This window comes from Scyliorhinus canicula, chromosome 13 (genome assembly GCF_902713615.1).
Source record: "Scyliorhinus canicula chromosome 13, sScyCan1.1, whole genome shotgun sequence".
Classification (NCBI taxonomy): Eukaryota; Metazoa; Chordata; class Chondrichthyes; order Carcharhiniformes; family Scyliorhinidae; genus Scyliorhinus; species Scyliorhinus canicula.
Genome location: NC_052158.1, coordinates 131,544,266 through 131,561,634, shown reverse-complemented (window position 1 = coordinate 131,561,634; position 17,369 = coordinate 131,544,266). Strand labels below are relative to the sequence as shown.

Here is a 17,369-nt window from a genome sequence, read left to right as displayed (position 1 = left end):
CTTTTTAATTCGCTAAATCTAAGTCGTAAACAATGCAAACAAGATCCAAGTTCTGTGATTTTCAGTATTTGGCATATTACCACTGCACAGTGAAGAGGAAAATTTAATTGTGTAGTTAGATCATTTAATGAATTGGGTTTTATAGGGTATTAACTATAGAATTGAGATATGTAGACCAGAAAGGACTGTAATCTAGTTTGATGCTTTTTTAAATCTCCTTTAGACCGTGTCCACGAGACAAAGTTGAATACTTCCAAGGCTTCCTTGGAAATGTGCTGTTTATAATTAGGGAATTTTCATTTTTGAAGGGGAGTAAAGTACAATGCCATGTTTAAAACCTTGATTCTATAGCTGCAGCATATTCAGAACTAAGCTTTTATTTCTTTTGGGGGAAAGGGAGTTGCTAGTGATGAGCGCAAGCACCTGGTGGGACAGTTGCATGTTAAAATGTGTTGAGAATACGTATGTACGGTGACCTTTGCCACCTACATAACAAAATCTGTGCTGTGCATTGATTATTCATGTCTGGAAAAAGAGGGCCGTGATGTGCAGTGCCCATTGGTGCTCATTAATTGGAGAGAGCTACTGGCGACAATCAGATTCTGCTTTTCCTCGCAGTGCCATCCTCTGATAAATGTCCCGTTAGAGTATTTTTATTTGATTTCAGGCTGACTTGGCAATAGTGAAGAATTTTTTTCCTTTCCAGACAGTAGTTTATTTTTCTCTCCTCGAGCTGCAAAATGACGACTTACTGTTACAAACACGAATACTCATGTGTGCCAGAAGGTTGTGAATTGGAGAGATTAGTTCATTTTTCAAGTAACCCTAGGTTGCAAGTGAATCAGAGGCGGCAAAATCCGGAGCCTCAGCAGCAGCACTTGACTGCACACAAGTATTACACCTCCGCGACTCTGCCCGTGTCCTCCACTAAACATAGAAGCAAGTTTACAAACCTACGTGACAGTGTTAAGAAAAGTCCTACTAAAAGTACTGCCAAAGTGAAAGCAACTAGCGGCTGGTGGTCAGACAGCTCACGGTCGACCCGTTCCTTTGATAAGGTTAGTGTCTTTGGAGCTGTTTGCTGTATTGTCGGTGGCAATGTTTGTATCTACACCGGAGTGGAGGCCGTGGAATTACATCTATGGCAAAACACCCTGATCAATGGGGTGAATCAATTCTAATTATGGGAGCATGCTTCAGTGTCTGGTGCCTGATACCTGGGAGAGATGATGGATTCTTGACTTATTCATTTGTAATATACGAGTTCATCATACAATTTGCATCACACTGATATTTTAATACTTCCATTATTTGGAAAAAATTGTTTTTTGCTTTGACTTTGTCTGACTGGCTGTCTGCCTACAACAGAGATGGCAGTTGCATACACACACACACACACACACACACACACACACTGCCATCTGCTGCCAGTGTCCTTTTTCTAGCTGTCAGGAAGTACCAAAGATCACCTATGCTTAAGTCTGCTTTTTAATTTTCCCTTCCCCTCCGACGGGCCTGTGTACTTCTCCTTTATTGCCTCCGATTGTGAATTCAGTAAAGAAGGACCATTGATAAATTTTGACATAATTGTGCCTATACTGGTAACATGTCGGTGAGGTGTTTCTCAAATGTTGGCAGTGTGGCAAAGACCATTTTAGTATTTGCCAAATAACATTACTTACCCATTTTTATTTTTGTTCATAGGCAGAAATAAAATTAACAAGTAAACAAAAGCAGAAATCTGATTGATGGGCAGAAATCTTATGACATTGGATCTGTCCAGTTTCAGTTGTTGATTTCCCCAGTGTGCAGTAGTCCAGTTTCAAAACCTGTTCTGTCGATCACTCCTGAACTAAAGTTGTACTGGCTCCATCGTTGCAATGCTTGATTTTGCATAGGGACTTCAAAGGTTTCAGGATTGGTTTGCTTTTTGTGATGCACTTGTATCTAAAGTTCAAGGGACCCACAGTATTTTGCTCCAAGGAGATCTTTTTTATATCAGACTTTTAAATATTATAAAGGGTTTAGTGAAACAGACACTTTTTTTTTCAATATTTAGTTGGGTACTTTGTTTTTTCTGGATATTAGGCAAAGTTGTCATGTCCCAGGGGAGGAATAAAGGCCGTGTCTTCCGATCTCCGGATCGTTGGAGACTGGGCATACCCCCGAAAATTCTCTCCAAAAAGCCTCCGAAGTCCCTAAACACAGTATAGAGACTGAAAACTCCTAGTGTAACTCTTGGGTAGTATAAATCAGCTTCCCCCACCCCCTCCAACTTGTCCCTTAACTCCCCCAATCTGACTCTCTTGTTTCCCCCCCACCCCCTCCCAATTCCCCAACTCAACATCCTACCCCCTTACACGCCTCCAACTCCTTATCCACTTACCTAGCACTGAGAAGCTTAGGGATGTTTACACGCAGAGTATGGCAGTTAGTGCCACCAAAAGTGGGTGCGACTTCTGCCCCCGATTCTCTCTGCTGCTCCCTCCTGAGATTACCTGAGCTGAGTGAATTCTCCAGGATCCTCCATTAGAAGATGTCCAGAAACATCGAGGGAGGTTTGTGGGTAGTGCTTTGTCTGGTCAGAGTCTTCAAGGTTAGAAACAGTGGTTCTGACCCTAACCAAACAGCTCTCTCTCTTTCTTCCCAAAAGAGTGAATAGGTAGTCACTGATTCTTGAAATAAACTGGAAGATAAGCAAGTGGTGGGGGCTAGTTGGAGAAATGTGACCATAGGGTGTTGTTTTTCAATCAGTGACATTGATTTTATAAAAGAAAGTAATTTGGAAGAGAAAATGAGACCAGCCATGCCTGTATACTTTGCAGTACTGAGATAATTTGACATCAGTGCAGCCCATTGTAACACGAGTTGAATGTTGAATAGAAGGTTTGTAGGAAGCCTGAAGGTTTATAATATAGCTGGCTGTTTATTAGTCTTCGCATCGGATGTTTAGATAGTGGATTTGATTAGACCGTGAAAATGGTATGTTTTGGGATTACCAAGCTCAGCAGAGTCATTTCCTATTGTTGGAGCAGCATTTGAAAGTGGCGTTCCCATTCGTTGTTGGCTGACATGGTTTCAGATCCATTGTTTTGGACATAAACTATGATAGAATCAATATTGCAAAAAATTTTAAACTAAATTTTACCCATCTCACTTCACTGTTTTATTATTCATTAGCCCATTGCTGACCAGTCTAATGTTGCTCCTTGATTTACTCCTCCTTCCAAGGGCAGGCATAATTCCTCTGTTCTTGTGAAAGGGATCTTTGTACTTTCTGAAATAAAAGCAGAAATTGCTGGGAAATCTCAGTAACTCTTGCAGCATCTGTGGAGAGAGAAACAGTTAACGTTTTGAGTCCAGTATGATTCCTCTTTGGAGTCTTTGAGTTCTGAAGAAAATTTCGATTGGACTCTGCTTCTCTCCCCACGGGTGCTGCCAGTCCTGAGCTCTCATGGTATTTTATGATGTTTCTTCTGGCATTTCTTTCCCCAGAATTTCTGGCATTTCAAATTTCCTGCATTCACATTTTGCGTGTGCTTTCTATTTCTTGGATTGGTGGGAAACGAAAGGAAGGGAGGAGGAAGTCTTTCTTTTTTGTTAGTGAAGTGATGTTTTATATATTTTCCTATTTTATTGTGTTCAATATCAAAGACTCCAATACCTGTCTTTACATTTCTTGCCAGACTAGGGGATTTTCACAGTAACTTCATTGCACTGTTAATGTAAGCCTACTTGTGACAATAAAGATTGATTTATTTATTTATTTGCTTGCTTGCTGCTGGCTTATTTATTTATTTATTTACGTATTTATTTATTTATTTTATTAAAGTAACTCTAGACTATATTGTGTTACAAAATGTTTTAATATTTTGTTTGTATTTACCAAACGAAGCAGTTACTTAGGTTGGATTTTGATGTAAGAGAACTCTACAGATTTGTTTTAACAACTTAAACGAACTTTCATTTTTTTCATTGTTGCCTATTGGCTTTCATACCTTTAGGTCACTGGAACTAGTTTTTTTCCACCGTGTTGCTATTCTCTTGGCAACTCTATGACCAGGCACTGTGGACAGTAATGTTGCATAGCGCCACATTCCCTAATGGCTCTCACCCATGACTCCCCAGAAAACATGTTATTTCAAAAAGAAAAACAGCTCTCAAGGGACTAGTCATTTTAAACTTTACAAAGGGGGACATGTATTGTACTTTCGATCTTGTAATACCATATGAGCAATGACATGTTCTTCATGTATAGTTGACATAAAAAGCTTACATTAGTCGTAGGTATGGTAGCTATATGTCCGATGTCTTCAATGCAATGAGTTCTTCAACATTGCCAGAGTTGATTTGGTGAAATGATTTGGTATGAAATACAACTTTTCTGTTGTTTGGGAACTTCACTGTCTGAAAACACTCTTACTTTAACTGCTTCCGAGTAAATGGATTGAGGCAAATGTTGGCGTTTGCTGGTTGAGTGTCTCAAGGTTTTATGCTCACTCCATCACAAACGCACGTTCAGTAGTGTAATGTAATACTTCCAGTTTCATCTCCTTGTTTTATTTACAATGCTTTATATTTTAAAAATTCTAATTAGTTCAACATTTTGAGAGAAATTCTTGGTTGATGCTTTTATCCCATGACAACTATAGTCACCTCCAGGTATTTTGGCCATCTGCTCATTTTTGCTTTGTATTGTTCTCCGGCTGTGTCTGCTGTAAAAATATCTCTTAAATTCAATGAACCTAATCAAATCAGATTATAATAGGGCTGTTGGATAAAACTATAGCTCGGGTCTAAGACAAGTTACTTTCAGATAAAGGAACAGCATGTTATGCACAACTGAAATGTCGCATAAATGTTAAAAAAGAAATGTTTTACAGTAACAAAATCCAAAGAAGATCTCACAATATTTCAGATTGCCTCACTTAGTCCACTAATCTTTACCAGATTGTAGATTCAAGCTCTTTCCAGGTTTAGGTATGTAAAGTATAGTTGGTTTATTTAATTGGGCACCATTTCACTATTCAGTGGAGTACGGTCTCTTGGTATCCTGGCCAACATTCTTCCCTCGTGTGTTATGCTGAATGCAAAATGGCTGCCATATTTGCCCAAGTATTAGTTATTGCACTTTGAAGTGATTCAATGTATGTGAAGTGATTTGGAATTCTCATGAAAGACAGTATATAAATGCATCATGCTTGCATGCTCAAAGCGAATTAACCGCTGCTTTTATACGAGGAAAAGATAGCCCAAGTTGATTGCATTGGATATTTCATGTGGGAGTAAATATTTTAAAATGATCATTTATCCACTGGTGATAATCTACACATATTGAGATAATTGCAGTCAATCTGTTCAAACTCCTCATTTGAGTAATGCTGTATTATGAAATATTTTGGGAGACTAGTTGTTGAACCCACCACACATCAAACTAAATTAGTGATTGAAATCAAATTGCTGTGACAATGTATGCTGGGCCTAAAACTGTTTGTGGATTAGAATATCTGTTTTTAAGACTAATCAAGTTGATACATTTTTAAATCAAATGCCTGACTGATTCACAGTCCCATGGCCATTTTCTGTTGACCCTTCTTCCCACTTTGTTGTCCTTGCATTCCCTCCTTGCCTCCACAGTACCTGTATTACCTACCAAAAGTGTTGAGTTTGAGGACTAGTGAGACGACTAGAAACATAGAAAATAGTAGCGGAGGAGGCCATTCAGCCCTTCGAGCCTGTTCCGCCATTCATAACATTCATGGCTGATCACCCAACTCTGGGTCTAATCCTCCCCCCTCCATATCTTTTGATCCCCTTCGCCCCAAGTGCTATATCAAACTGCTTCTTGAAAACATACAATGTTTTGACTTCAACGAGTTCCTGTGGTAACAAATTCCACAGGCTTCACCACTCTGGATGAAGAGATTTCTCCTCATCTCTGCCTACCCAGTGTCATCAGACTGTGACTCCTGGTTCTGGAGACACTCACCATCTGCATCTACCCTATCTAATCCTGTTAGAATTTAAAGGTTTCTATGAGTTCTCCCCTCATTCTTCTGAACGCCATGAAATACAGTCCGAACCTATTCAGTCTCTCTTCTTGCGTCAGTCCCGCCATCCCAGGCATCAGTCTGGTAAACCTTTGCTGCGCTCCCTATAAAGCATGAACATCTTCCAATAAGGAGACCAAAACTGCACACACTATTCCAGGTGTGGTCTCACCAAGGCCCTGTATAATTGCAGCAAGACATTCCTGCTCCTGTACTCAAATCAGAAACACCATAAGGAGAATTCACAAATGGGGGCATGTGTTTCCTGAATCTAAAGTTAATTGAAAAATTACCACCGAGTATAAACAGTAGGACCAGATGGGATAATTTTTGTTGCTTTTCTGTTGAAGGCATTGCTTAATTATAGAAGCACTGGCCTCATCCGGTTTAAGAGCGCCAATACTGCATGAATAATACATATTTGTGGATATTAATGTTGAGATTAACTATCTTGCCTGGTCTCCATGTTCTACACCCTGTTTGGAGTTTACATAGATAACTTCTTTCTTCTAAAAGCATAGATATTTAGAAGGAATGTTATATTTTACAATGATCTTGGTCCATTGACACTTCATGTGTTAAACATGTCAACATAATCACTAACCTAATTTAAACTAATTATTTAATCATTGAAATCAAAGATGCACCAGAGAAAATTATTACTATAGTCTACTGTCCAACAACTTTAAGATGGTTTGATTTTAATTACATTTGAAATCTGTTTAGTTTAAATTGGTTATGTCCAGTATAAAGAATGTTTTATACTTGCCCACTTGACTGCCATGAGAGAATAAGATCTCATGCTTTGGACCATTTTTGGGGTATGGATCTATATTTCATTATTTCAGGAACATTGCTGCCTTTGTGCAAAATGTTGCATATGTATGCAGTTATGGGGAAAGCTTTGATTTTTATTATGGTGGCGGTAGCACATATTTGAATTCTGCAGGAGGGGCTGATCATTTTAACTCCGTTCATCAATTTGATTTTGGTTGGCATTTAATTTTTTCTCAACCCTCAAAAAAGGCAAGACCTTCCTGACTGTGTTCTCGTTTTTATTGAGTTTGCCATTATGCTGTAAGATTTTGATATATGCTTATTATGTTCAGTTAGATTTGCTTAAATGTTTTGCTCTGCTGTTGTGTGTCTTGAAATTTGATCCCTTGCTATTGTTTAGCAGATAGAGGCTACTCCTCCCTCTACTCCTGTAATCCCTGTGATCCCTGTTATGCCAGTCCCTGCTGATGCCAGTGTCTTCGCGTCTGACAGTCAACAGGTTTTGTTCCTATTTCTTTTTCTTTTGAATGTTTTGATTTTGGTGTTGTATATTCAGATTTATTTTGTGCAAGGTTTAATCCTGATTAATGTTATTTTGAGGATCACTGGACTCCTATGGTGAGCAAATAGAACCAAGGTGATATATAAAAGCAAAATACTGTGGATGCTGAAAATCTGGAATAAAATCAGCAAAAGCTGGATAAACTCAGCAGGTGTGACAGCATCTGTGGAGTAACAGTGTTAATATAGAGTCCCAATACCCCTTCTACAGAAGCAGATGTGTGTCAAACAGCGTTTTTACATTAATCTGCAACTATAAGATTCACTTTTGCTCCAGTGTGTTGCAAGTTGTCTGCCCCTTTTGCTCCAATGGTTAAATTGAAAATCTTCATAATCTCGTTCAACGTGCGAGTCATCCTGAATTTAGGACTATTTCAGTTGAAAATCTATTTTGCTCTTTGGTTCTGGTTGCCCATCATCAGAAATGTGATGAGAGGCAAAATTTTAGAGGGAAAACTAGTTTGACCACAGCAACAAGCAAAATTTGGTTATATTTGAAAATCGATTGAACTCTATATGCAAGTTAAATCTGTGCAAAGCAGAAATGTTTGTGCAAATCAAATCAAAGTCACCAAATATAGAGAAGATAAAGATGTGAACAAGAGTTTTAAATTCTTAAGCAAATTGGTTGGGAATCCAATCAAAAACAAAAGTCACATATATGCCCATGCTGTGATATGAAATTTTAGCAAGTGGATGTATGCAAGCAACATCCCAGTATTTCCATGGCATGTCTCTTCTCTTCTCCGCCCCCTCCCCCCTCCCCACATACTCAAACTTGTCCCAATATAAATGATTTAAATTATGGGTGCTGTAACTCTCCCGGAATCCAAAGCAACTCCCATGCCCTGGCTATCAGTCCAATAGCACTACATGTGTTTTGCATTTGCTGGCTTTCCCTGTTGAATTGCATAAGCCCTGCAAGTTTGTTTCTCACCCTGTTGTCTCATTGGTGGATAGAATATGTACCCAAACAGCAAGATCCATTAGCCACAGAGACCTCACATAAATGCAAATTAATTGGAACAAATATTTAAACTGGACTACCAAGGCTCCATGTAACGGACCAATGTGGCCCATGAACTTCGATAGCCATAGGTTATTGGTGGCATTTTGCTTCCTAAAGCAAGTGCATAACACTATTTATGAGGGTAGATTTATTGCATTTTCTTTGCAGTTAAGCCCAAAACTTTAACATGTTAATTTTCTTGAACACCAAGAGACTACCCCTAGTAAAAGCATTGAAATGTTTTAACCCCTTACTCCCTTTTTTTGTTAAAAATGTAATTTCTCATGTAGATGATTGTGAAATCAAGCTTGGTTATTTCCATTTTAATCCTGTTGATGCTTGACTGCTTTCCTGTCCATGCAAAGAGCACTGTATCCATTTGAGTGCACAATGGAACTCAAAAGCTAACTTGACTAAAATCTCAGCAATTCACTAGTTGGAGTGACACACTGTCTGCTGAATTACAGCATTTAGTTATTTGTTTTTATCTGGTTCACAAGTATTGATTTAAAAACATTTTGCAGAATTTCATTTCTAAAAATACCACCTTCAAATGAACTCTCCGCATATCCGAAACTGAGCAAATAGTTTTGTCCATTTTTATCTCCAGAAATGTGGAGGAGGAACATTACTGCAGTAGTTTTTTTTTGCATGATTCTAATGAGTAAATGCATTGGTTATAAATATTAATTATATTTGGCCCAGATTGGTGGAACAAAGAAGCTTTAACTGAATTATTAATGCTCAAAAATTCCCATTTCTCAATATGAATGAACAGATAAATGAAATACATTCTTTATATCTTCAAAAGGCTCCATGGGTGAATTATTTATGTTGAATTTTTCAACAAGTATGTGTCACTCCAAGGAGTTTTTGTGGTTATACTGGGCCCACCCCCTCTGTGCATGAGGCACAATATCCTCAAATTGAGGGATCGAAAGGTAATTTATTCCCTAGCCTTTTGTGATCTCTGCACAATTCCAAACAGTTGTTTGAAGTTTACTTGCCCTCTTCTCATTCCTGCATCCGTCCCTCTTGAGGAAGCATTTCACATTCATTCAGTGCTCCCCTTGACAGATTGTGCTCGAATCCAGTTCGATTAATGTCAGCTGCAGACATTTTATTTTAATCATCTTGACGTGTGTAGTTCAAAATAAACATAGAAGAAGCTGGCATAGAATCCAAAAGAAATCGGCATCCTTGACCAACCTCTTTGAACTTACCGAGGCGATAACTGTTATAGGGAGAAATGTATTTGGATGTAGTGTACCTGGGCATTAGGAATTTTTATGCTTTGGTGATTATTAGACAAGATTAAGGGGTAAGGAATTAGAAAGAGGATGGCAGACTGGATTTTAAAATGGGGTTTAAAGGGGGAAAACATTTAGAAAAGGCTGTTCAGCAGATTGATTGGAAGTGGGTACTAGTATCCCTCCGGTTTCAGTACAGCAGAAAATTCTGTTCACTGAATATCAGTGATTTGGCCAAAGACCTGGAGGGAATGGTGTCAAGATTAGCGGACATTGCCAAAAAATATTTTTTTAAGAAAACCAAAGGAAACTGCAAATGAATATTAACATGAGTGAAGAGATTAAACTGGCAGAATTCAAAGTCAGAAACTGAAGTGAGACTTCATTTTTCTTAGCACATGAGCCTAATTGCTACTTTTTGTTGAGAAAGAGTGGGGGACTTGGGAGGGCATGTTCACAGTATTCAATGCAGCATCTTGGTCGATGAGGCTGTTGATCTTTTGGCAAATAAAATTTTAGATCTTTTTTTTATAAGGTACAAAAGTGAAGAGGTAATCATGAGTGTGTAAAAATAAAAAACCTTGAGCTAAGCACTATGTAGCATGGGAGTCCATATTTGTCGCAAGACTTTAGAGAGGGTAGGGCACATTCACAAAGATTCTGCTTGTTTAAGGACATACTTTAGTTAGGAATATTTTGTTGGAACAATGCAGATTTTGGAGCAATACAAACATTTTTAAAATCATGAAAGTATGGGGCAGAGCTGATGGAAGCAGATTGGAACCAGTTTTTGAGGTGTCAAGAACGCGGATCCATAGATTAAATGTGTGAAAGGGTGAGGATAGGACATGTTGGCCTATCGAATTCACCACCATGGTGAAGCAGAAACTGTTGAATATTCAAGAGTAAATTAGATAAGTTGGGTGAAGGAGTAGAGGCTGAAGGGATATGGGAACAAGAGTAGATAAATGTGATTTACTCACAGTGAGCCAAGGAATGGTTGGACTAAAAGGCCTATTTGTGTTGAAATTTGCAATTTAAAGCCCATAACCTAAAAAGGGACTGTGTAATACTGCACCAAAGTGTTAACGTTAATTTTGAATAGAATATGGAACTAAGTTCCGATTTGCACAGAAAAAAACCTAGAGATTCATCCAAAGTTTGTATAAGCTGTTTAAACCATTTCCCAGCCAGGAATGGTAGGCTGGTTTGCAATTCACATTTATCTTGACCGGTTTTCAGTAGAAGGGAATAGTTAAAACTGATGTAATATTGAATTTTGCAATATTGAATTTTTTACGTTATAAATTGGAATGGAAGGTTATCTGCGTTTCTAACATTGTTCAACTGTGCCTTCTTCATCTTTTCTTTAAAGGCTAATCCACCCCCAGTTGTGGTGAATACAGATAGTTTGGAATCTCAGCCGTATGTAAGTTTTCAATTTTCATTATCGTGTGTACATATTTGTAAAATTGCAGTTGAAAAATGAAGAGGCCTAAAGGAGCAGAAAGGCCAGTGGATATTTTCCAGATACAAACTCATTCTTTCTGCATTGCCATTTCCATGTGTTATGGGAGCGACATTTTCAGAACCCCAAAATGTATTATGGAGTTCAACCAACCTCCCCCTTTAATGTATTGTTGCTTTTGAAGCACACGGCTTGTTCCCTAGGTGTGGTATTACAATTATGAACACGTGGGTTTTTAAACATAAAACAATGTTTATTCCATGAACTCAACTTAACCTTTTAAATACACATTGGATCACTTAACACCCCTTACTTCAAAGATAACCCCGAAAATAATACAACACTAAATAATCCTTCAAAATGTTCCTTCAAACCTCCAAACGACTTCACCTTTAACAACAGAAACACATCAGGTTAACGACATTACTATTATGAGTTTAAATCACCCAAATGATTCGGAGATAGTCTTTCATGGCAGAGATCACAGCAAACCATCTATGCCCTGGTCCACATTTTCAGTTAAAGTTTACAATTTGTGGAATTTGATTGCAAAGCAGTGACTTTGTCAGCTGGCAGTCTATGGCTTTGAAATTTAATTTCAAGACATTGTTGATTTGTGGGAAATGGCTTTATTGTATTTGTGCTTCTCAAGTTGATAAGTTGTATCTGGCTCTCCAATCACCACATTTTCCCCACAGGTGAACAATATCCTCGTACAGATAAACAGTCACATTAGATTGCTCCTATTGCATTAAAGTCTGCTTGTTTATTACATTAAACATTCAGAAAAAATATGCTTCTTACAAAGTAAGACTCGTCATTTGTGAACTAATGCTTTTTTAAAAATGTGCCTTCCAATAGAAGCTGCGACAAATTTAAGTGATCACCTCCTTGAGTGGTAGATTCCTTGGAGCCTGCGGCAGTTGCTAAGCAGGTTACTTTTGGGAAATATTCCAGCAGTTAAAATTTTTCCGGTTACCTGGTTTATAATCCGAATATCTGCGGCCAAATATTTCTTCAATTGACCTCATTTTTAACGCGTCTAGGAAGCCCCACCCTCAACACATTCCATGAAAACTTAAGATTTTTCTGGATGACTTAACATAAAGAACATTTTTGTGGCCTTTTCTAATTTTCTTACAATTCTATGTAAAAAATATGGTATATGACACAGCTAATAATGTCTATATTCTATAGCGAATAATTTTATTCTTGGTGATCTCAGTTATCGTTCTGCGACTGCCATTTTTATTACTTATCCTTGTACATTATGCTGCCTTCAATGTCTTCATAAGAATAAAACATTTCATTTTTATGGGCGGTCATCTAAACATCTCAATTTAAATTACCCATTGACAGCTGCTCTTGCTGTCAAATGTTTTTCAATGTTAACTTGCAATAGTGGCAGTAAAGCTATTCTTTCATGAGCTGTACTATTGCAGTGTCTGCAGTTTTTCCATTTTCCAACCATCACTACTGTTAACATAAGACATTTGTCCTCATTACACATGTACTCTCTCTTCCTGTTCTAAGCATTTTGGGTTGTTTTACTTTGTTATGGGTGCTATATAAACGCAACATCTATATTTAAAGAAAACTATCAGCTGTCATATCTTGTGTAATGGCTGCACCTTGCCTTGTGTTCATCTCTGCACCTATTGAATGGCAACCATTTCCTAAGGCCTTTTGGAATTTGTATCTTGCGTTGTACCATTTCCATTCATTCTCACTAATTCCTTGGGTAATACCATTAGATGTAGGAGCAGAATTAGGCCACTTGGCCCATTGAGTTTGCTCCACCATTCAATCATGACTGATATTTTTCTCATCCCCATTCTCCTGCCTTCCCGCCCATAACCCCTGATCCCCTTATTAATCAAGAACCTATCCATCTTTGTCTTAAACACACTCAGTGACTTGGCCTCCACAGCCTTCAGCGGCAAGAGTTCCACAGATTCACCATCCTCTGACTGAAGAAATTCCTCCTCATCTCAGTTTTAAAGGATCGTCCCTCTAGTCTGAGATTGTGTCCTCTGCTTCTAGTTTTTCCTACTCGTGGAAACATCCTCTCCACGTCCACTCTATCCAGGCCTCACAGTACCTTGTAAGTTTCACTAAGATCCTCCCTCATCCTAAACTCCAACGAGTACAGGCCCAGAGTCCTCAACTGTTCCTGATACGGCAAGCTCTTCATTCCAGGGATCATTCTTGTGAATCAGCTCTGGACCCATTCCAAGGCCAACGCATCCTTAGATACGGGGCCCAAATCTGCTCACAATACTCCATATGGGGTCTGACCAGAGCCGTATACAGCCTCACAAGTACATAGCTGGTTTTATATTCTAGCCCTCTCAACGTGAATGCTAACATTGCAGTTGCCTTCCTAACTGCTGACTGAACCTGCATGTACTGCCAGTGACGGATATCAATTTTATGATGAGGGAATTGTGATTTATTTCCTTGCAGTTTAACGCTCAACTAATTTTAACGTTTACTGCTTTGCTTTTGCGCCTTTTAAACAATGGATGTCAAGATGGCTAGGAACATAAAGAACAAGAGTAGACCGTTTAGTCCCATTCACCATTCAATAAGATCACGGTTGATCTGTGATTTACCTGCCTTTGCCCCATATCCCTTAATACTTTTGACTAATGATTATCTATCCAACTTGGTTTTGAAATTAGCAATTGACCTCGCATCAATTGTCTTCATCAGCAGTGTACCAAACTTCTACCATCCTTTCACTTGAGAGGCCTGGCTCGAATTATGTTAAGCTCCCAGTCTTAGTCTCGCCAACCAGTGGAAATAGCTTCTCTCTACCCGACTGTTCCCCATAGTTTCTAAATTCCAGGGAATATAACCGTAGTTTGTGTAATGGCTTCTTGCAATTTGACCCTTGGAGTCCAGTTATCATTATGGTAAATCCATGCTGCACTCCCTCCAATGGTAAAATGTCACAATCTACCACAATCTCTGTGGTATTAAGCTTCCATCCACATTGCTTACTGTGCCGCCTATTTCTGTTACTTGCAAGTTTGGAGATATAGTGTCCTATTCCATCACCCAAGTCATAATAAATATGGTGATTGTTAAGGCCCCAACACAGATTCCTGTGACACATCTTCGGTTTTTTAAAGTAGAGTGTATCTGGCTTTTTCAATCAACTTTCAGGGCTATGGGTTTGTTGACTGGGCCAGCATTTATTGCCCGACCCTAATTGTTCTTGGGAATGTGATGGCGAGCTGCTGCCTTGCACCCGAGTGGTGTGGGAACACAATGTGATGTTAGGAAGGGAGTTCTCTTCTATAACTGTACTCTACACTCTCTCACTGCTCCTCTCCAGCCTTCTCCCAGAAGCCTGTGAGTCAGTGCTGCATATAGTTCTGCATCTAGCTCTATCTAGCAGTTAATTATGATATGACATTAACCCTTTGTATTCTGAACAGTTCACATAATGTCACAAGTTGCATCATTTGTAGATGGCACACACTACTGCCACTGCATTGGTGGTACAGGGAGTGAACGTTTAAAGTGGTAGATAAGATGACAATCATGCAAGCTGCTTTGTTCTGAATGGCATTGCGCATGTGTGTTGTTGGAGCTGCACTCATCGCAGCAGGTAGAGAGTATTCCATCACACCCCTGACTTACGCTTTTGTAAATTATGGTAGAAAGGCTTTGGAGACTTGCAGCATTCCAAGTCTCTGACCTACTCTTATCATAGAATCCCTACAGTGCAGAAGGAGGTCATTCAGCTCATTAAGTGTGCACTGACTCTCCGAAGGAGCACCCCTCCCCCCCAAAAGTTTTCATCTTGTGCACAAAATGGTGTCAGAAAATTAATAGATGATGCACACCCCACAAATTAGGGAACACAAGTAAAACTGATCTCTTCAGTGGAGAAACCCAAAGCATCAAGCAGGACAGTTAGTCCGATTGTGCTGTCATTTTTCGACAAATGATGATGAATTATACAGACCATGTTTTTTTTTTCATGGCTTGATGTAGGTAGGTAGAATTGAATGATCTCCAATGTGCTGTTCAGGCTCAAATTGATTGCATTAAATTAGGCTTCAAAAATGATGACGGGCTTGGCTGATGGAAGCCACCCTGAGATTTGAATTTTCCCATGATGAGAGGCAAAGTCCCTTGCTGGAATTGGTGAATTGGACTGGTGCAAGACCAGGTAGGCAGCGTAACCAATCAAGTTGCAGCACAGGTTAGCAAGACCATAAAAGCAAACCAAGCACTGGGCTTTATGTCTAATGACATAGAATTGAAAAGTAGGGAAGTCATGCTAAACTTCAATTGAATCTTGGTCAGTTAGCACTGGAGAGGATCAACAAATTGCAAGGATGATAACAGAAAGGAGTGAACTTTCCAGGAAAGGATCGACAGGCTGGGTCTCTTCTCTTTTTTAAAAAACCCTGACAGAGGCCTCTAAAATTATCACAGGTTTTCATAAGCTGAAATCAAAGCCACTAATATAAGATAGTCACAAAGAAATTCATAAGAAACCTCTTTACCTAAAGAGTGGTGAGGATGTGGAACTCTCAACCACAGGGCGTTTTTGAAGCAAATGGTTTCAATGTAATTTAAAGGGAAACTGGACAAGCATGTGAGGGAAAATGGAATAGTGTTAGTGATGAATTTTGATGAAGAAAGATTAGAGGAGGCTCGAGTGGAGCATATAAACGCCTGCAATGACTGGTCCAAATGGCCTGTTTCTCTGCTGTGTTAGCGTGTATAGTTTCATGGTTTGGGGATAAATCTAATCCACCCTTAACTTAATTCGTCAATAATTTTCTTGATCTGTGCACTAAAAGTCTCATTGTGTTAAGAACCCTGTGAGAGTGTCTCAAAACGCCAAAGAATAACTTGAAACACTGGTTCTTAGTGGTGTACGTTTGTTTGGAATAAGGTGAGGAGCAATGCAGAACCCAGTGAGGAACCAGTCGTTGTGTAAGCAATTAATAAAGAATATTTATTAAAGTAAAAGAAAATAATGACAAAAGACTAATACAAGCTATGACACTTAAGTATATGAATAATGGGGAAGCACGGTGGCGCAGTGGGTTAGCCCTGCTGCCTCACGGCGCCGAGGTCCCAGGTTCGATCCCGGCTCTGGGTCACTGTCCGTGTGGAGTTTGCACATTCTCCGTGGGTTTCGCCCCCACAACCCAAAGATGTGCAGGCTAGGGGGATTGGCCACACTAAATTGCTCCTTAATTGGAAAAAATGAATTGGGAAAAGTCGTCTCCTGATTTAGTGAGGGCATATTTTCCTCTTTCAAATGGACAATTCTCTTTTCGAGGAGAATATCTGCATTATGCCATGGGTTCTGAATGTTGATGGAACAGGTCTCTGGCTTGGGTCATAGATGGAACTGGCCTGTCTGACTGGATGGAGAACTAGCCTCCTTCCCAATGAGAGTGCTAGAAGTCATACTATTTGTTTCTTTGATATCCTACCCTGTGGATTCGGCTGCCTACACTTCTCAAATTTATTTCCTATAGAAGTTATCTTCTGTATAGCCCCTCTGATCTCTGGTCAGCAATGTTTTTGATGTGACCATTTGTACCTCCGTGTCTCTAGACACCTGCTAATCTTGTTATTGGGCAAATTTAATTTTGCCTGTTAATCTTGATACTTGTCTGTTATTTTGTTTTCATCTCAGTTCACTGTTATCCTTGTTAATTCCCAAATCCCTAACACTTGTTTGTTTGTGTCTGCTTGTCTTTGTGTATACTTTACAGATGTTAAAATGTTGACTGTCTTGTTCCAGATATTATTTATTTTTGTAATACTACCTCAATTTTTACTCCTTTCTTTGGGTGTCTACTACAACAGGCATCATCTAAGGAAGTGACCTGTCAGAGTTGTATGATCTTGGAAACTGGCTAAGGTATAAGCACACAGATTTAGCCATGATCCTCTTTCAGCTATGTATAGCTTGAGAGTTTCTCAGACTGGTTGTAGCATTATGGTCATCATGAAGGTCCACCCAGCTGCTGTAAACTGGATTCAGCTCGAATTGTGAAATTGCAACCAGGTGCTCAGATGCCCTCCCACATTAAATTAATTTAAGATTTATTATCACGTGTACCTATAGTGAAAGGTATTTTGCGTACAGTTCAGGCAGATTGTTCCACACATGAAAACACAGAACATACGATAAATACACAATATAAATACATAGACATTGGGTGCAGCATACAGAGTACAGTGCTACAACTGTAGAGAAGATGCATAGA

General features: G+C 39.1%; 1 protein-coding gene across 39 annotated transcripts in view; it reads left to right on the top strand.

Moving 5' to 3' along the window:
• LOC119976166 (disks large homolog 1) overlaps positions 1 to 17,369 on the top strand; it is a 426,844-nt gene that overhangs the window by 240,418 nt on the left and 169,057 nt on the right. For 15 of the 39 annotated variants that reach the window (XM_038816405.1, XM_038816400.1, XM_038816434.1 and 12 more), the window contains 2 exons: positions 7,228 to 7,326; positions 11,023 to 11,076. The exons of 5 other annotated variants lie outside the window; for them this stretch is intronic. In XM_038816405.1, coding sequence (XP_038672333.1) covers positions 7,228 to 7,326; positions 11,023 to 11,076 — 153 coding nt within the window. Of the gene's footprint in view, positions 1 to 564; positions 1,059 to 7,227; positions 7,327 to 11,022; positions 11,077 to 17,369 lie in introns of those variants that run through there. 19 more of the 39 variants (XM_038816409.1, XM_038816408.1, XM_038816437.1 and 16 more) reach the window with 6 other exon arrangements.